The sequence below is a fragment of the Lepisma saccharinum genome, chromosome 3, assembly GCF_977018435.1.
Source record: "Lepisma saccharinum chromosome 3, izLepSacc3.1, whole genome shotgun sequence".
Classification (NCBI taxonomy): Eukaryota; Metazoa; Arthropoda; class Insecta; order Zygentoma; family Lepismatidae; genus Lepisma; species Lepisma saccharinum.
In genome coordinates this window covers 21,730,592-21,752,686 of record NC_139231.1, presented here as the reverse complement: position 1 = coordinate 21,752,686, position 22,095 = coordinate 21,730,592, and the positions used below count along the sequence as shown (strand labels likewise).

At 36.0% G+C, this 22,095-nt stretch overlaps 1 protein-coding gene across 3 annotated transcripts in view; it reads left to right on the top strand.

Moving 5' to 3' along the window:
* Positions 1-22,095, top strand: part of LOC145984936 (uncharacterized) — a 655,439-nt gene that overhangs the window by 475,369 nt on the left and 157,975 nt on the right. Inside the window, exons 1-3 of one of the 3 annotated variants that reach the window (XM_083118347.1) lie at positions 1,749-1,833; positions 15,702-15,744; positions 17,636-17,677. The exons of the other annotated variants lie outside the window; for them this stretch is intronic. Coding sequence (XP_082974473.1) covers positions 1,789-1,833; positions 15,702-15,744; positions 17,636-17,677 — 130 coding nt within the window. The 5' untranslated portion in view covers positions 1,749-1,788. Of the gene's footprint in view, positions 1-1,748; positions 1,834-15,701; positions 15,745-17,635; positions 17,678-22,095 lie in introns of those variants that run through there. 3 annotated transcript variants of the gene reach the window in all.

The window sequence follows — 22,095 nt, the reverse complement described above, 5'->3', positions numbered from 1 at the left end:
GTCGCCTTGTAATCAAGGGGTCCCGGGTTCGATGCCCGGTGGAGGCACTAAGTGGTTCGGATCACACTTTAAACTGTAGGCCCAGTCCCAATTAGCCTTACTGTGCATAAAGTGGACTTAAAGCACCAGATCAATCAATCAATCAATCAATTGATAAAAAAACCTATTATACCTCATGTGTAATACGTAAGTGTAAGATTCAACGCGATTTCATAAATTTTCCACCACTAAAAATCGTGCTTTTATTTTTAAAGATAATAGCACCCCCCCCCCTCCAATTACCAACCCAACTTTTTAACAGGGTTTAAACAATTCAGTAAAAATAAAATTTCCTGCCTTTTTTCAGGTTTTCCAATCCAAGTCATAGGGCAATTCATGTATTTAAAAATGTTTGTAAGAATATCACTACATTGTAGCTAGGCTTAGAATCTCACTTAACCATGTTAAAAGTATTAACGAGAATAGAAACTGAATAGAAATTTGCCGTCGGATAGGAACATGAAGGGAAGGCGTGAATTTCTTTTTACATATTACTTGCTGTGATTGGTTAATGTTAAATAAAGAATTCCTTTCTTATTAAGAAATCATATCAATTAGAGCACAAGTAATACATAATTATAGTAAACATTAGTACCATATGTATTGATCCTAATATCAATCAAACACAACCAAAAATTGCAAGAATAAAGTGCCAGTAGCCACTTACTGTAGTATACAGTGGAACCGATTAGGGGGGCAAAGGGAGACGCAGTTGCCCACTACTTTTCGCCAATTTTGTCCATTCACCATGCCAAACCTTATCTACAAAGGGAAATACATTGCCTCGGCCTCCCCAGTTTTGGTTTGATTGATTGATTGATTGATTTAGTTTATTTTACTTCTCGTTTTGTGCCTCTTGGCTAATTTGCGAAGATGGGGATGAGTGATGAAATGATGAAATTGATGAATGGACATTCACAAACAACCAAGCCCGACCGGGATTCGAACCCGGGACCTCCCCAGTTTTGGCACTTTTCCCCAAACCCGGTTTTCGAACCCAATTTCCACCTACGTGAAAATAGTTCAAAAAATGCAATTTACACAGTGACTACTGGTAATATTCAGTACATCAAATTGAAGTATAGTTTGCCCCCAACAAGTTGCATATTTCTTGATTATACTTTCGTCTATGTTTAATAACTTTACTTCTTATTACAGTATTGCAAAATGATTCATTTTTACAGAAACATCGTGATTTTTCCAGGTTTTCCAGACTGGTAGACGGTCTAACGTGCAATTTGACAGTGGCAGAAACTTCTATTACGTTCCTCTGATGAGGTAGTCTCACAAATTCTGTCGGAATTTGAAGGTTTAGATTGACTGACTCATCTATCTGTTCTGCTAGAAGTCTTTCGAAGACCTCTGTACGGAAATAGGTTTTTGAAATGTGTTGTTGTGAGCTGTCAGTCCGTATTCACCATACGATTGCATTGCTCTCATAGCAACTGCTATCTCTTTACAAAACGGGAAAAGTATAATGAGAGTAGGACGTTCTTCATTTCCTTTATTACCTCCATTCGAATTAACTATGTCATTTCAGCTTTCCGCCATATTTATTTCAATAACAATAGCGATGATCATTATAAGGACGAAGTTTCCGTTTCATATGAACTTACAGGAAACTTTCAAGGCGATCTCCTACGTCGCAGCTCGATTAGGGGAGGAGCTAACATTGCTTCCTGCATCATGGCCACTATATATACCAGTCAGCCAGTTGGGGAGCCAAGGTGACTTTTGACTCAGACCAAGATGCTGCTGCAGATCGTTTGCGTGTTCGCTGTCATATTCGCTTATGTGAGTATACCATTAGCTTTCTTATATCTTAGAATACAGGTTGATTCATAACTGACCCTGCAAACTGTGAGGCTGAAAAGTGCACACTGGAGGAAGCACAAGATGTCAACTTCTGTTCACTAGAGGAACATTTGCGAAAAAATGCCGAATATTTCAGCATATGTCGGAATCCACCAATCACGTTATCTGCTGATACTCATGCACTCTTGCAGTATTCATCATGCTCGCCATGCTCACTTGCTAGAGTTTGGTTACTTCTTTATAGTTGAAATTGCAGAGAACACCTGGCGTGTCCACTCGCAATTCCACTTCGACTGACATGGGACATTTTGCAATCACAAGGGACCGAATGTTCCTGGCGAGACGAACCAAAGAACGTCGGATACAGAGCATGTTGCCAATCATACTGTAAATCGTGAGAGAGACAGATAGTTGATCAGCGCCGTTACTAGACAAAAGTTGCACAATAGTACACAAAGCACGGAAAATTAGTATACGAGAGACCCAAATACTGTACCAACAAACCAATAAAAAGAACTGTAAAAAAGACGTGCGTTTGGCAACGTTGTAACGGGAGAGCGATATTATCCCTACAGCTCTTATTTCGCAACTGAAGTTGTTGACACTCATTGAGGCACACACCCTCGAAGACGATTGGTTGACAGAGAGAGCTATGTAGGTCAGCAGCCAATTGGGATTGCGATCAGTATAGCTAATAAATCCCATTCTGTGAGAAGTGTATGTGGGTTATTATATTAACTCCCACAAACAAAACAATGATAGTCTATACTTAAGTATAGATTAATGTGACTTTTCATTTTCAAGCGTTAATATACAGAGGGAGTCAAATGTCCCAGGACACCCTAATAAGTAGAAAAGAGAAGGAAAAATGAAAGATCTGAGGTCACAAGCAAAGAATGGGGCTGGGGGCGAACCTTTTGAGGTAGGTCAGGAATGTGGCCTCCATATTGGATACAAGTCAAAATTTTCAAATGGAAAGGAGGTCATGCGCCATATCAAATTGAAATTTTCTCAGGAATTCATATCTGTAATTACATTGGACCTATCTCGTGTGATAGAAAAGTTATGGTACAAAACTTTGATCACAGCAAATGCTCAATATGCCCACACTCTTGATGAACACAAAGCCGCAGGCGCCTGATCCAGTCGTGATGCACTTTTAAGAGAGTAGCTATCTGCAGTAATTGTGTGACAGGCCTCCACGATGCGTTGCTCAAGATGACGCCCATCACGAATTTGCACCGCATACACAAGTTGATTCAGATGACCTCAGAGATAAAAATTGAGTGTTGGTAGGTGTGGTGATCTGTGTGGCCACTCGATAGCATCCCGACGCCAATCCAATGCTGAGTATGCTGAATAACTAGCCAGTCGCGAACAATTGGGCCGTAATGTGGTGGACCCCCATCATGTTGGAAATATGACGGGAAACTGCCACCTTAAGTTACAAGGGAGGGGAACACTATCTGCTGTAGCATGTTCAGGTAACGCTCAGCATTAAGGGTAATGTCGAAGAATATTGGGCCGATAATACGGGTGATTCATATGCACACACATACCTTATCAGACATGCCTTTGGATAGACACTTAAAGAGAGCATCTTCATCAGGCTACAACTTGAACCACCGGCACGACATAGTTCGCTTCATGTAGTACGCTGCCGCTACAAAGCGAAGGGAAAAGAGTTATGTTGCTCCCGCTGAATTCTTGGATTCCGATGAACCAGTTCAATTTCACGATATTGTCATGCTAATTATTTTCATACGCGTAACTTGGGATATAACTTGAGGGGGACGGGGTGCAGAGGAGAACTTGGAGCTTAACTTTGGAGTGCAGACTCAACAAGTTTTCAAACCCATAAAAATACCATCCACGATTATTTTCATAAATAACTCTTGAAAAATTATAAAATAAATTGAAAAATTATAAAAACATTACTGGTTACTTTGCTCCTTAGGTTCCAGGAGGTTAAAAAAATTACCAATTGTAAGCCAAGGGTCCCGGTTTCGAATCCCGCTCGGCCTTTGTGCATGTCCATTCATCAATTTCATCATTTCATCACTCATCCCCATCTTCGCAAATTAACCAAGAGGCACAAAACGCGAAGTGAAGAAACTATATCAATCAATCAATCAATCAATCAATCAAAAACTTGTAAATTTTCATTAAGCTGAAAATTTTGGTTACGGAGGGCAAGTGCTCCCTTCAACGCCAAGTAACGCCTGTGGTCATAGACTTTTATATTCCTTATAGGCTACAAACACTACAAACTATCCATTTTACAACGTACCAAAACATAAGTTTTCAGTCTGTTTTCACTTTAATACAGGGTGGCGCAAAATTCAGCTCATTCAAACAGTCAGAATCACGCTACGTCTGTAGGTTGAGAGGAGTATACCATGTCCTTAAATTATTATTTTTGTAGTAATTACTTCCTAATTCCACCATTCTATTAATTATGTGGAACTTTGTGAGTCCATAAGTAAACACTCCATATTATTGATATCAAAGAGTTCAATGTTTCACTTCGTAAACGACGGTTGAAGTTGAAAATATTCTATTTTGCAATATGTCACTGTTTTATTTAATCAGGATTAGTATTTTTTTTATAGTAGAGTAAATTCTGGCTCACCCCCCAAAATCTAACCATTTTATAGTTATCTCTTCAAGTGTAATTTAATCAAATATAAAAAATTAGCTGTTTTTCTAAGTGTAAAAAGTGAAAATTCGATTTATGCAAAAGTTCAAAATTCAATTTTTATAGAGTAAAATTGCAAGATTTAGATAATTTCCACATATATTTTTTAAAATATCACTTTATAAAAAATTCTAAGTGTAAATAAATAACTAATTTAAAAAAATGTTATTTATTTGTTTCGAATAGGGTTGAATTTCAAAATCCTCTTTCTATTGCAGATTTTTCTAAGCAAATTGAATATTAACACATATGTTGCAGGAATTATCATGTAACCTAGTTTTTACTCAGACAAATCAAATTCTTTGCATTCCAAACATTCCCGAGTGTGCGTGTGTGTGGAGATTGATGTGCTTATAGGAGCGTGTGAACATTGAGGCATTGACCTGTTAAGAATGTCACCCCCCATATAATGCCCAAGAATGTTTTCGAGTTTAAGAAACGTATTCAACAAATAGAGAGAATTCCAGTAAACAGATATCATTAGGGATATTCATCGTAAATTAAGAGGCCTGGCTTTCATCTATCTAAATAGTATCTGGAATCAAGTGGATGAAGATACAGGTAAACAATTACATGTATTTAATAATAACCAACCATCATATAAAATTCCTGTCAGTGGAAAAAATCAAATAAGTATATTTCCATCCAATGCAGAAGTTGTACACATAGATCGAAATTTGTATAGAATTAAACACAATAATATGATTCCCAACACAACATACGATGTGGAAGCAGGTGATTTCCTCTATGTTGAACTAATTGGAGAGTATGATAAATTAATTCCTCTCTTCATCGAAATAAGAATAATCTATCCTCTCATGACTATATAAAAATTCCAAAAACAAAAAAATAAATATATATATAAAAATAATGGATATATTTGGAAATAGAAGGCGACAAGATATACCAGATAATTCCAGCGACATTGCCAAATTAGACGAGCGTCTTAATAAACTAAAAGCTGATTTATTAATTTTACAAAATTCACTAAATTTAAATATACAAGGTGAGATTACAAATGTCCAAACTGAATTAATTAATCCAATAGTGAAAATGGATGGCGAACTGAAATCAAATCTATACTCCAAAAATATACCAACTTAGCCTCCATTGATAATGTTCAAAATTTAGAAGAAAGCATAGCTAAGTTGAAAAATGAAATTAATAAATTCCGTCAAATCCAACAAAGCACTTCAGAACAATTAAAACAAGAATTAGAGAATCAAGCAAATAGTACTATTGTTACCGAACTGCTTTCTATTATTCAAAATATCAAAACAAAGGAGCAATACGAACAGTTAAATTCTAGTATTCTCGAATTAAGAGAGCAATTTCTATCTTTCGAAATTCTTACACTTGAAAATATTAAAATTGAATTAAAAACAGATGAGTTTCACAAAGCCATAACAGAACTTCAAGCCAAACTACAAACGTTGGAAGATTTTATCAATAATTTACCTTCATCTTCCGAATTAAATGCCTTCGCCCGCTGTGTTGCCAGCATTAAATTACGGTTGGAGACTTATGAAGATTTTGGGAAGATACAGGGTACCATAGCTCATTTTGAAGACACTTTGACAACCATGAGGAAATTAATTGACAAATGTACAGGAAACTCTGGAATTCAAGTTGCCAAGTATAACCGAATCTTTAAATATAATTGAAGAACAGATTACTAAATTAGAAAACCTGGATACCGAATCTGAACTATCCCATTTTCATCATTTCATAGATGATATTAAGAACAAATTACAAATATTACAACAACTACACCTACACAAGATGACATACAACAAATTAAAAATCTTTTGAGCAATATTGCAGATGCTACGGAGTTGGATGCTGTCAAACAAGCTTTGACTACACTTCAAGATACTGTAGCTAATTTACCCACTTCTCAGGAGTTAAGATCTCTTAAAAGAGCAGTAAATCGAATACTCAAATCGGAGGACATCAAGAACATTCACGCGGAAATTGCGGTAATTCAAAACATGATGGATATTTCAAATCAAGAAATCAAGAAACAACCTCTGGATGATCTTCAGACAAGTTTAAGAAATCTCTGTTTTAAATTCTTTCTCGCTTATCCATTCGTAATTACCGATTGGGAGTGATTGAGTCATCACATAAGCATATAAACTGTTCATATCGATGTAAAATATATATTTAGATGGTTGACGAGGATCATAGCTAGATAAATATTTATTGTTTGCTTTTGCATATCTTAAAGGACACTGGACTATACCACCACGTCTAGCAGATTCAACAAACATGAGCTAGTCGATATCATTAATAAGACCAATTTCAACTTTTGTATTTAAAAGCATAGCTTGCCAGGATAAACCGGGTGTTGTGTACATAAATACAGGATCTAGTTCATATAATTTAAAACAACGTTCTCGAAAAGTTTCGAACACATCAGCTAACAAGAGAACATCTAGATTCAAGTACTTGTCATGATAATATCCCATTGTCTTGCAATTTAGTGTTTTCCAGATTCTCTGTGCATATATTGATAATCTTCCTCACAACATTCTTCATCCTGATATTTGTTATAAAATTTATCTCTCGATAGTAACTGTGTCTCATTGAATTTATTAAAACTATCTATGCAATCATATGGGTAAGCCCCTTTTCTTTTCAGCAATTCTATGTTATAATCACCAAAACATCCTTTTGTATGAACAGTCGTTCGTTAATTCACTTACCAGAGTAGCTAAACTGCTGGAAAGAAACTGATATGAAAATAGGAATCTAAGAACAATTTTTTTTCAATTTTTCTAATTGGATAGTTTTCTCTATAGCAATATATTTATCTTTACTGCCTGGTATAATATTGATATTCTCTGCATCATACCCCAATTCCTTGATAAATAAATGTGTATCAAAATTTTGTAAATTGTGAATAAATAATGGAATATAATTTGGTTTCTGTATTTTCAAGTTACAAGAATTAAAAATTGTACGAATATATTGTCCATTAAAATGGTTCTGTTGTTTCTTTTGTTCACTATCAGAAATAAAATATCTATTACAGTATTTCCAACTTAAACTATTATCATCTTCTAATTTTTGTTGTGGTGTAAGATTGTTCATTGGTTTTTCATTATGTAACATTGGAGCAAGATTTTACACCCACTCTCAAAGTGTTTGAATAAATATTTGAGGTGCATCTTCGCCTCGATAAATATATGGAGGTGGACTGTTTTTTTCATGTTTTACTAATTTTAGTCCAAAGCTTCAGGCTTCATTTTTAGCTATATTTGTTGTACTTGATACATTCGAATCTGGGATACATGTTGCCATTGGTTTCTGTATTGTTTCAAAATCAGCATAGATTACAAATGGATGTTGTATTAATGAATTATAATTAGAAAATTTTATATTTTTGGATGGAAATTTGTAATTTACATGAGGATAAAGATAACATTTTTCAACATGTTCCTCTAATTGCTGTTCGCATGATTTGTTACCGCTTCCATAAAATATTAACAGGCATCTATCTCATATAGTAATTTTATGATGATCTGATGTTATTTGTTTTCTTACTAATTTTGCGAGATCCTGTATGAGACAATAGTGTTTCTTGTTTGCCGTGTTTTCTTGTTATCCTTTTTAACATATAATAATCTTATAATATGTGCACCATATGGTGGTGAATGGTGTCTAAGTATATTAATATCATGATTTTCATTATAACAATAAACATGCACAGCTATCGATTGATTATTATACTGTTTATATTGTTTTTCAAATTGCTCGATAGCTGAGATGTGAACTGGATATTTTATTCCTGACATGGCTTTTTTAAATTTTGTTTCAAAATTTTTGTATTGGGAGACACGGTATTTTTTTAACTGGATGAAAATATGCTACGATGCACAAGAGAAAATATTTATTATCATTATTTTTAATATTCAATACTGCTTTTTTGTTTTCAATCTGTTGGGGCAGTTTAATATAACTAGATCCACCCAAAAAAGGGTATATTTTGTTATTTTCAATTCAAGTTTATGGTTTGTGTCACAAAGTGACAAACCCGAACCTCTCCCTTCGAACTCTTGTTGTTTTAACTTAAGTTCTTCACAAATTTTGTCATAAATATCATCTAATTGATGAATGTCATCATTGTGTCAAATTTACACACGGGTAGGATGAAAATATTTTTCCTTTTAATTACGAAGATTTTTATACATGGATGATAAAATAAAATATATTTTGAGGGAAAATTCTGTAAGTTTTTACAGATTTCATTTTTAATTTTGCATTTAAGATTAACTAGAAAATTTGGAATATCTAATGCTTCATTATTTATATTTGTTGCATCATATACAACATGTATAATTTCTTGTTTTTGGTTAATTTTAATTTGTTTCTTATTCATTTTATTTTTATAATTAGGTGTTATATATATAAAAAATAGGTTAATATATTTAATTAAAAATAATTATAAATTTATATTATTAAAATCTGTAGAAAAATAGAAAATTTTATAAAAAATATACTATACACTGCAATAAATATTTTTTATATGTTTCTTCTCAAAACTATATAATTTTAGGTAATTAATTTTTAACAAACCTCTTCATACAACCTCTAATTCACAAATAAAAATTTAAGACAGCAAACCTCTATTTATAAGCTCAATTTACTAATCGGGAAATTCCCCTTAGCCAACCAATCAGCACAAGTCACATGACCGCTCCCACAGGGGGAGGGGGCATTACATTCCCGAGCTAGTATTATTGATGTGACATTCTTAACAGGTCAATGGTTAAGTGCATCAATCTCTACACACACACACACACACCCACACACACACCCCCCCACACACACACACTCAGGAATGTTTGGAATGCAAAGAATTCTCGAGACAAGACTATTAATAGGAAATTCCCCTTAGCCAACCAATCAGCACAAGTCACATGACGTCCCCCTGTAGGGGCCATGACATTCTCGAGCCAGTATTATTGATTTGACATTCTTAACAGGACAATGCCTCAATGTTCACACGCTCCCATAAATGCACAAATCTCCACACACACGCATACTCAGGAATGTTTTGAATGCAAAGAATTCTCGTGACACGACTATTGATTTTGTTACACTAGGTTACATGAGAATTCTTGCCAACATTTCTGTTAATATTCAATTTGCCTAGAAAAATCTGCAATAGAAAGGGGACTTTGAAATTCAACCCTATTTAAAACAAACAAATAACATTTTTTAAAAATTAGTTATTTATTTACACTTAGATTTTTTTAAAAAGTGAGGTTTTTAAAAAATAAGAGGAAATCATCTAAATCTTGCGATTTTACTCTATAAAAATTGAATGTTGAACTTTTGCAAAAATCAAATTTTCACTTTTTACACTTAGAAAAACAGCTATTTTTTTATTTTTGATTAAATTACACTTGAAGAGATTACTATAAAATGTTTAGATTTTCGGGGGTTGAGCCAGAACGAAGCATTTACTCTACTTATTTGTATATGTACCTGTAAACATACAGTATGTGTTATACTTCTCGGGTTAAGTGGTAGAGCAGCCACAGGCTGAACTTCGCCCATGAATAAAGAAATTCTAATTCTAAGAAATTCTAATTCTAGTGCATTGCTATACACTTATATAATGCATAATCAACGTTACATATAAAGTATGATGTTGCGTAATTATATTTAATCACAGTATAGTGATTTTTTGTTCAGCTGATTAAATCGATGTTCCCTGATATATATATAATCTAGTTTTGAGAGTTAGTGAATGTAATTACAGTTTTTTAATGTTTTTAAAGTATTTTTTCGTAGGTCCCTACTGTTGATATTAAAAACTAGCTCCCCACTTCCCCGCCTCCCAATCTCAAGTTGAAAGAAATCGGTATTTATGCTATGCTTAGCATTGATCCCCCTGAAATATCAGAAAAAATCAGCGCCTATGGCCGAGGTTGGTTTTGTAGATTCAAACTGTTTACGACACGAATCCGTCCATTTCCACCTAATATTCTTCTTTAACAGATTATGGAACTCATTAAATATTATCCTTAAATTGGATATACATCTCTTGCAAAAAAAAATAACCGGCCACGTGGCGGAGTGTTTATCACATCGCGCTAACGCCAGGGTTTCCGGGATCGAATCCTGGCCGGAACATTCATGTTTGTGAGTGTCCATTCATCAATTTCATCTCATCATATCATCACTCATCCTCATCTTCGCATATTAGCAACAATTGGCACAAAAGCGAAGTAAAACAAAGCAAATTAATCAATCAATCTTCTAAAAATAATTCCACAAAGAAATGCTTTAACCTGAAGAGCATTTCGACGCTCAGAAATAGCAACAATGCCTTTATTTAATTTCTGATGATCTAATCCCAGACCTACTCAATATATTCGATTTTACGTATGTACTTAAGTTGTTTTGAATCCTGTCATCTTGTTTGTTGTGAGAACTTTTACAATTACAACGAAACATCTGATTGGCATTAACATGCGTGTAATATTCCTCATGCCAAAATCTGATTTTCTCCGATTTAATGCCACTAATTACAGAATCATAGAAAACACATTGGCAAAACGATATCATTAACGCACTGCTCATCTATTTTTAGTAACCGTATTACGAAATCATCAAATCCGCTCGTCATATTCTTGTTTGAAATTTGGAGTTTTAACTTTTGCACAATGAAATTGCTAGCTGGGCTGTAGTATGAAATTTCCTCATATGTCTTGATTTCTGGTAGAGATGGAACAAACAATTCTCGAAGAACTTTATAAGGTTGTGTTTATCTTTACTCTCGGCTGTAACGTGCTGAAAAAATATCTAGTTACTAAATCTCTCTAGATGTGCATTAATTAATCCAATTTGAGGATCGTACTTAACGAATGTTATTACATAAGATATTGTTAATAAACTTAATTCTTGTACGTATTCTTAATTATCTATTCGTCTTAACATTGGAAGCTGCCGTGTATGAACACGGGCTAATATTCAAGCGTTTTACACATACCCTAACTTGAAACATATACAGACTAGTAATTAATTAACTTCCAAACTGTTCATCTTAAAGCTTGCATTATCAATACCTCGATTTATAACACACTTACAAACAGAAGCATAACTATGTCTCACACTTAACAATTATTTAGTAAAATGCCTTGTAATATTTGATTTCCAAAAGCACATCCTGGATTATAATGGACAAATTGAATTAGTGGTCTGTTTTTGTTTCAAGTTAAGGTATGTGTAAAACTCGTGTATATATATATCTTTCACTATCAACGTTTTCTGGATTTAATTCATAGTCCCTAACAGAAACTTCGTCACCTGTCAATACTTGAAGGAAAGTAGTAGCGTAGGAGCTGTTGCTATAGGCTACGTTGTTTAATGGAAATGTTCTTTGCTTATCTCATTCTTACGAAGTAGAAATATTCAATATCAAAGAAATTCTCAAAATATAGCAAAATCCAGAATATTATATATAACGTTAAAATGATCTATCTATCTTTGAAAATGACTATCTATGTAAATCAATGTAAGAAATACCCGAAGAAATTGCTTTCATTGAATCAAATATTTTATGATACATATTTTCATATTTTCTAGCATTCTTTAAAGTTTATTTTTCTAATATCCACAATATTACCCTTCTAATCACTGTGGTACCGTCACTGGGTAATAAGTGTATTTACTTTTAATTGAGGACAAAATTATTGATATAGCAATTGCTAAAATGGTTCGGTTATTGCCAAGTTACTGTTTAGAAGCATATCTAGTATACGTTATCTTGTATATTTCTGCTTCATTTATTTCTTAAGCAAGTAAAGTATACTGGGAGATCAGAGGCAGCGGGAGTGGATTCTGAAAGACAGAATACCACACACAGGCACACACACACACACACAGAAGCACCAAAACATCGATGCATCCACGTACAGACGCAGCAACAAATATTAAGGCTTTGCAAGATAAAGCACATAAACAGTACGAACTTAATATGCTCCTGTTATATTAAACAAATATTAGGGTAAGTTGGTACATTTTCGATCACAAAAAATTAAATTCAATATAACGTTAAAATATATATGCAGCAAAATTACAGTTTTGTGCCAGAGAAATGCTTGTCTATTACTAAAGACGATGGCATAACATGACATTTTTAGCTCCTCTACTGTAGACCGCAGAACGAAATTCGGTCGGAAAGAATTGATTAGAATCTGATCAGCGTGCGGTACAGTTTGAGTGAAGAAACAGTATCCTTAATGTATACTAAAAAGTCAGCGCTTCTAGCCTTTTGTAGCTCACATGAATGTCAAGAATCCATACAGCTTTGACTTCCGTTTTGTATCTCGTAAAATGTTGTAACCATTGAACAAATACCTTGTCATTGATGTACCCTTTCTTGCTCATGGCCACAATGGAACCAGCAGGCAAACCATCTCCAAATTCAGGTTTTACGCGCTTTTTTGAAAATTATTAACGGGGGTAAATAAGACCCCACTGCATTACAACAAGCACACAGCGTGACATTCTCTCCTCGTTCCACGTTTGTCAGTGATACAACTTCTCATTTTCCTTTTCTGGACACAATTTTAGGAGGCCTGATATTTAAAGGGAAGCCACATTCATCCATGTTAAAAGCACATTGTACCTTATGTAGCACTCCACTCTCTTCCGTAACATTATAAAGTAATTCGAAATATCGTTCACTGTCTGTTCTGTCTAATCCCTGAGCTTGAGATCTTCATAAGCCTTGCGGTTTCCTTAACGTCAGTGCGGGATGTCTTGTCATGAATGCCCGAAACCAATCTATTCCAACAATATTGTTCTCACCCCAAGGGTGGGTCACATTATTTCCTACTGCAAAACGGTACGCAAATACCCGCACTTCCTTCAGTGTCGATCCAAGTCCTCACCCCTCCAAATACATCAGTCTCTCCACAATTGCGACTTCTATCTGCTTGAACTGTTGGATAGCCAACATCAATCCTGGAAGAGGAAGGACTACCCGCTGCTTCTTGACGTGCCATCGTTACATGTTTCGGAGGGTCGCAAATGAAACATGGTAAAGTTGCGATGTTCCGCGTATAGATAAGTGTCCCTCTAGAATACTCTCCACGGCATTATCGAGAAATCGGGACGAATACTGTTGATATACCTTCTTCGGTGTTCGTTTACGAGGCATCTGTAACAATAAATTGAACAACGCATTTACTTTGTGAAGAAATGTGTTGCACACGTTACGGTCATGGAACTCAAACTGTATACCTCGCTGATCGAAAGTGTACCATTTCCGCCGATCGATTATGTACCACTTTGTGCATGGAAACAAATATTTCTGTAGTTACCTTATCTCTCACCACATCACATGGCTACACATGTCCCATGCTACAGCCACCACATGCTTGTCCACGCTTGACCTGAATTTCACTGTCCTTCGTTCAAGCATCAACACGGGTCACGCAAAATGACTGTCAGACGTTTATATACAAACCACCTATTCTATCCACAACGTACTCATCTTGCCATAGAAAATTACGTCTGGTTCTCCGGGATTTCCGTAGAATTTCTAGATGTTTCTGCACAACACACCTGACACCTAACACAACTACCCTCACTCCTCAAATCAGCGTCGACAGTAAAAGGAAGCAAAATATTCGACGTTTTAGAATGGGTGATCGAAATAGTACCTATATCGAAAATGTACCACCCTACCCCAATTTATTGATTTTCGTAGAACAATCAGTTTTACACAAATGTTAATTAAAAAGGTAAACTCCTCCCCTGTGCTTAGCACCACGCCATGAAGGCGTATAGGGTGTGTGGGGGTAAAGCCCCACACTTTCTTGATCCGGTCATGAGTGGGGGTGATGTGATCAGCATCACGCCCCTGACAGCCTTTACCCCCCAGGGTTTCCCCCAGGTACCCATGTCATTCTTCGCTGGGTGGCCGCTGGGGCCGCTTCCAACGTTAGAAAAGTTCCCGGATTTGAACCGGCCGGGGATCGAACCCGGGACCTTGAGTATGGTAGGCAGACGCGTTAATTCCAATATATATTTATTTTTAATATATATACTGGATGCCGTTGTACACAGGCTGCGGAGGACATCAAAACAAAGAAAATGAAAAATGTTGGTCGTTTTCTGTCATGCATGCATGCCTCACAAATTTATGGTTGCCATTAATACAATTTCTTCTGTCGGTAAACAGTTTCAATACGCTGCTGACATTCAGCCTAATCAATCAAAACAATGGCCCAGAATTTTGTTTTCTAATTGAAATAATACCGCTTACAGCATATTGTCCGACAGAAAGACAAATGTCTGAAATGATTGTGCCTCATAACATAATAAATGGGCCTCCCCGATGGCGCAGTTGTAGCGTCGTCGCCTTGTCATCAAGGGGTACCGGGTTCGATACCCGCGAAGGCACATAGTGGTTCAGATCCCACCTTAAACTGCAGGTCCAGTCCCAATTAGTCTTACTGTGCATAAAGTGGACTTAAATCACCAACTGAACTCAACTCAACTCAACATAATAAATGGAAAATGTTTTTTCTCGATGGTTAATGCCGGCAATGATGGTAATCCTCCCCAATTTTTGCTACATTTGCCACCGCACTATGCTAAACCTTATGTATAAACTGTCCTTACCCCCTCACCCTACGTTTCGGAACCTTGCCCAAACAGTATTGGAACTCAATCTCCGCCACTGTCGAGGGCTCATACTATATAATATGTGTAGATTCGATGTCTTAATGGGGAAACCATTACTAACAGAACTAATTCCCTTGATGTCATTCAGACGCTCTAAGACTTTGCTTCTTTGTACCTGTCTGGGTGCTTCTGAGTTCCATAACGTAATTTATTTTTTGCAGGATATCTAGATTCAAATTCGGAAAGCTGATATTTGATTTAAGCAAAAGTTTCATTAATGTACAATATAATATATTTCTACTGTTCTTTACGAAGTATAAGATTGACATATTACCAGTATGCCATGAATTTTTTTTTTTAAATTGGCTATGATATTTGGGTGTTAGACGTTCTTTGTTAAGTTTTCTTATTCTCAAAATTATTAAATTATGTATAATTGTTTATAAGTCAAATTTGGCCTCCAGAAATGATACAGGCATTTGACATTTCTTTCCAGTATGAACAAGGTGTTACAGGTATACTAGCAAAAGTCGATGAAAGTAAGTGCGATTTTATATATTTACTATGTAATTATTGAACTTAGTGAACTAACTTACGTGAATTAAATAGACCATACTTTCTTCAATAAATAATCAGTTAAGATGAATCTGTTATTACACATGGGAAATAGGTGATAAAACTACACTCAGAATTAAAAAATGGACTTTGGAATCCGTTTCTATCCTCACCGGAAATATATCCTACAATCGTATGTACAGTACAAGGAATTTAAGATCGATTCTAAACATGAACTATATCAGATGTTCACGAAATTTCCTTACCTATTTTTATTATATCCATCTCCATATTAGTTGATGCCATCATACAAGTCTCTTACCCACGAAAATTTGTGTCAGTGTAAATATTGATTAAATATACAAGTTGTAAAAGTTCTACTTCATCTCTGTTGTGATTGTTGTAAAGAAAGAGGCAGATCCTTCGCGGGAGGTAATGGTGAGATAAAACCCAGCTTCTCTGCATCAGTGGCTTCGAGACTGAACAGTGGAATACCGGAGAAGGGATGCATTAAAAGCGCTCATAACTTGAATCATAATTAAACAAAATACTGCTCTAAAATGCATTATTAATAGTAAACTATAATTAAATTTTATTATCAGGAAAACGTTTAGTATACTTACACACTGAAAAGTACATAACAACTACATTTTTTTAAAATATTTTTAACATCTGCCTTGGTTTCAGAAAACATTTTCGGGTAGAGACGAAAACGAAATTGAAAAATTTCGAAATTTGAAATTAAAATTTTCAAATAATAACCCTGGGGAAAAAATGAATATCATTATTGGCCCTACACTTCGGTCATTTGCAATGGATATGGTGGGAAAAGGTACAGAACGTAAAATGTGGCTTGGATTAGAGAATGACGTTTTTACCCTTGCTTTCTATCATTTTTCTTAGCTGAGGTATCACAATTATCAAACTGTCTACAGATCCAAAAAATACAGCAAGTTGTGAAACAACAAATATCCCCCATTTTCGAACGAAGTCAAGTTTTGGAAAAAAAAATATTGCCTATTTTCACTGCAATAGCAAAATATTTTTTTTTTAATTGTCTAGCAACCAACTACTGTACCTTTGAACAATTCGGTATGGGTTGACCACATATATCAAGAGATGACAATGGTTTCCTTTGCTACCACAGGCCACAAATAACGCAGACTCTCAGTAATAGAATGCAAAGATTGGAATATTAAGGCCAAATAAGTCTCTCCAGTAAAATATAAATTTCATGGCTTCACACACCTCGCAATCATACACGAACACAATCACAGCTTGGTTGATTGAATTCAAATTTTTGTGTGCATCGGCAGACATGGTAATATTGCATCATTCAAAGTATATTGGAAATATCTTCTTATCTAAAACCCATACCTGAGTTAAAAAGCAGTGTAGAAAGTCACTTGAAATAGGTCGCAAGATCCTAAGAGGGAGTGGAAGAGAGCCGCTCTTCTCAAAGAGTTAAAATCATTTGTTAAAACAATGTCATCATCTCCTAGCAGGGAGATGTGTATGTATGTTGTGTATGTGAGAATTCTGACAGAGGAAATTAATATCTCTTCCTAGCTTATCTTCACATTTCATCCTTTGTCCTGTACGTTGCAAATCTTAGCTTAATTTAAAGGTAGACGGAAAGCAGTAACCAACTGTAGGAGCTGCGCAGTCCAATTATCCGAAAACAACGAAGATCTCTTAGTTTGCTAGGAGAGACTTCGCATCGACATGCTCATGCAGTTGTAGAAATGGCAAAATTGGATAATAGCCGAGGCTGTATTGTGTAAGGCCACTTATTAGTGTAAGGAGTTATTAGAAGAACATCGGTATCATCTTCACAATTCTCTTCTAATGCTTTACGATTTTCATATATTACAGAAAAGGTGAATGATGTACACAAAAAATGCTATGCGGAGTGCCGTAAGTTTTTCCAATTTTTCACTCCAACATTTTATGAAATATTGTAAGACGTGAGTGTCCAAAAAATGAAATAGACATTCATTCTTAATCAGGCATTCCTCACTTGATTATAAACCATAATGTTAGACAGTAGTATAAAATTGAATAAACAAAGATCATGCTCTGTTTTGCTAAATAGCCATCCACTGTATTTTCTTTTCCTGTCTCTTCTACGATTTCGATATTATATTTCAAAGTCAAGAATACACGATGTCATGTAGAAGTGGATTATGCCACCATAAGTAAATACATTATAATAAAATTTTAGATTCAAAGTCATCTTACCAGAAAACTTTCGAACGTTGAATGTAATGAAATACGTAACTAGCAAAACAGCGTAAAATCTTCAGGCCTTATACACAAATTATAACTCCATACAGTTATGTCACTATGATCTCGAGAGTTCTTGAAGCAACCGCAACAGATTTTGGTACAGAGAAAATCAAAACAAATTGCGTGGATTCAAAATAGCACATATTACTCACTCAAGTCATTCTATAGAATATTTTAGTAAGCTGTAGCACTATATTGGGAAATACAATTACCAAATATTCAGAATAATGATATATACATGTTAGATGCAGCGTGAAATATCACAAGACAGATGAACAACTTGGCTATAATTCCAGATAAAATAATGTGATGTAGAAGAGCATTATACGTTTGATATTAAAATACTGGATCAAAATTTGTAACATTATTTCTTCGTTTTCGTGTTACCTTCCCTTCACTTTTGTTTAAACACAGAAATTTTAATCAACTATATACACGTACGATGTTTTATACACCCCCCACAAATATGCATATCTATATGTGGGGATAATTTATATTTATTTCATTTCGGGATTTTCAGATTCAACAAAACAGACACAAGAGAAAGAAGAATATTTCATACGGAGAACTTACTAAGCTTTGCTAGAGCAATGGACGCCGTAGTTCAATTTTGTTCCGGTAAATGCAGTAGGGTTTCTATTATAAGGTGTAACTCTGAACAGGCAGTGTTATGTGTGTTGGAATTTGTTGGAAAGAAAATATTTTTCCCCTTTTTCTTGCGCAGTCAGCTTAGGTCACAACAGTTCATATGTGGCGCACACTGGCGTGCGCAGGATTTTTTTCGGGATGGGGTGGCAGAAGCTGTGAACTTGGATGGTGCGTTTAGTGGCACAGGAACATTTTTTAGGAAGGGGTACAAAATTCGTCCTCCACAGACGTACGCATATAGTTTACAAAAAATATATTTCATTATTTCTTTAAAGAATTTTTTGTTATTTTAAAAACAGATAATTTCGAAAAACATAAAGCTCTAGACCTCGTTTGGCTCATTTCGAATGTGATGGAAAAGAAAATCATATATGTATCTGGTCATATATTTAGTTGCGCAATGTATGTTAGCTATGTACAGTACGCCAATTTATATGTGCCTGTGAGGCCCGAGCCCACAAAAAATTCATGTGATTTTTTGTGAATTTATAATTCAAGTGTTTGAGCCAACCCAATGTATTCGGTATTACATTCAATGTATTCGGTATTTTTTCAGACTTCTGGTGTTTCGCAAGTACTTTTGTATCGAATACAAAAAATGGATTGTGTTTTTGAGGTATGCTGGATCGGTTCGTTGTTTAATCCTGTTCGAGCCCTTGTTGAGATTTGTAGTGTTTTGTTGTATGAAAAGAAAGTAAAGATGGTCCTCAAGATGATCGACTCGTGAGAGGCTCAGGTTTGAAGAATTAGTAAAGCATTTGTCATAGATATTATTTGTGAGGGAATTTGCGATATTTTAAGACTCTCTACAAGTACCGAACGTACTATCATTGTAGATGCAAAACCGAAATCCTTCTGTTATTAGAAAGAAGCAAGATATTGGCATGGCTACTCTTGAAACAATAAAATACAACTGATTCAGGAGTTTGAGGAAAACTAAGGTTCGAATGTAATTTTTCAATCTTTGGTGGCGAGTAGCAGATTTGAGTACTTGGGAATCTTTTCACATGTGATCCTATTAAATACACAACATGATATTTAGGTGATTGCGAACGTGTTTCATGGTGATAAGTCAACTAAACTTTAATGTAAGTGAAAGCATGCGTGCGTTACTAGTTTTATATTTTCACATGTACAAAGAAAACCCAAATAATATTTTCACCATACTCGAGGATTAAGTGAATTCAAGAGAAATTGTACCAACATCTACAGCTGAATGTGAACGAGGGTTCAGTGCCATGAATCTAATCTTTAATGATCAAGCGAAATGAAATATTTGCTTGTATCAAAGAATGCGTTGCCGAAAATGAATTTCGGTTGCTGGTGTTTTATTTTCATGAGATATGAACTCCAAATACCATTGTAAATCTTAATTTTAAAATTATTCAAACAAAATCAAAGATTATCGGCGGTCATTTTCCAGGCTTTTCTCCACCTTCATGACAGCCTTCATTTTAATTTTCTTATTTTCTGAAAACTTCGGAGAGGCTGTAACCCTTTCAGTTCTCCTCTGTGTACTTCAGTGGTGACAGAGACAAACGCCCTATTGGGGCCTCCTCGATGCCGTAGCGGGCGTCCCGATGGCGCAGTCGTCGCCTTGTAATCAAGGGGTCCTGAGTTCGATTCCCAGTGGAGGCACATAGTGGTTCCGATCCCACTTTAAACTGTAGGTCCAGTCCCGATTAGCCTTAGTGTGCATAAAGTGGACTTAAAACAACAAATCAATCAATCCAATCCAACATTCAGGGAGACCACCTCGAATAAGAAAAGAGAAGGTCCATTGATACGCTGTTTTCGCACAAGCGACAAGCAGAATGCGGGTCACAAAAGATTCGTACGTATTTGGGGTGCCGACACACAACGGAAAGTCAAATGTCCCGAACGAAGGGACATGTTTTGAAATGGAACGTAAGTGCGTTATATGATGCAAGTACAAAAAAAGACGGAGATACTGATTGACATTGTAATAATGTTGAACAAAACAAAGTTCAGACAGCCCAGCTTGACCGCCAGTACTGCTATAACGGATGGGGGCTCGCTGCCACAGCACTTCTGCTAACATACCTCGAGGCCATTTCCGAAACAACTGTCGACCGTGGTAGTGCAGACAAGTGAGTCGTGCTACATAGCTAGACGGGAGAAGATGGTGTTCACCATAGCAGAAAAGGCTGACATGATCCTAGTGTATGGAGAATGTAGGAAAAGTGCCATGCTATGGTGTCGTGTGTAAGCAGAGAGATATCCAGACAGACGTCAACCGTCGTGAAAACTGTTTGACCAGCTATTCACTCAACTGAGGAAACCGGCAGTGTAACGCCTTGCAAACGTACTCAAAACAGGACAGTGACTGGAGAAGTGGGTGAAACCAACGGCTAGCCGCTGTTGCTGTGGATCCACACATTAGCTCCCGTGCTATCGCTAGGGACAGTGGGATAAACAACCGAAGTGTGCTACGTATTCTTCGTCGCCACAAGTCCCACCCATACTATATTTTACTCCACCAATAACACCATGGGAATGACTTTCATAATTGTGTAAATTTTGTACATGGGCGTTAAGAAACTACACACCTGATTAGTCATGTATCTCGTTTACTGAGGAGGCAACCTTTACAAATTATGGTCACGTTAACCTTAGGTACATACACTCTTGGTCCGTAACAAATCCACATTGGCCTCTACAGGTGGAACATCAACGTCCGTAGATTGTGAACGTGTGGTGTGGTATCGTCGGTGATCACCTCATACGGCCGTTTTTCATAGACGGTACACTGAATGCCGACAAGTATGTCAACTTCCATCACATGAACTTCCACCAATGTTAGAGGACATTCCGTTGCCGACTAGGAGAATCATGTGGTATCAACATGATGGGTGCCCAGCTCGTAGTGCAAATCGCAGTAAGGATTGTTGTGCAGAATATGTTTCCATATCGTTGGATTGAACGAGGAGGACGTGTTCTGTGGCCGGCTCGCTAACCTGACTTGCCATCCTTTGGATTTTTTCCTCTGGGGAACAATGGAAGAGGATGTCTACAGGGACATACCGACCACACCGGCAGACATGAAACACCGCATTGGGGCAGCGTGTACAGGAATTAAACGAGACATTATGCAGCGTGTGCAACGATATCTGATTGTTAGACTGCAAATGTGTATTGCAGCTGATGGCCACCATTTTGAATATACCCTTTGAAGCTTGCTGATAACTGTTATATTTTCACAGAAATTAAATGTAATTTATTTACTCAATATTGTTATAGTTTACTCATCTTATATGTATTCTAGCCTGTAATATTGGGCCGGTTTAATGGGTTACAGGCAGCAAGCTTTGTGTTCACCGCCAAGAAAGCCACGTATGACTTTTAGAAAGCCTTTTAGCTTCCCGCACCAATCATAC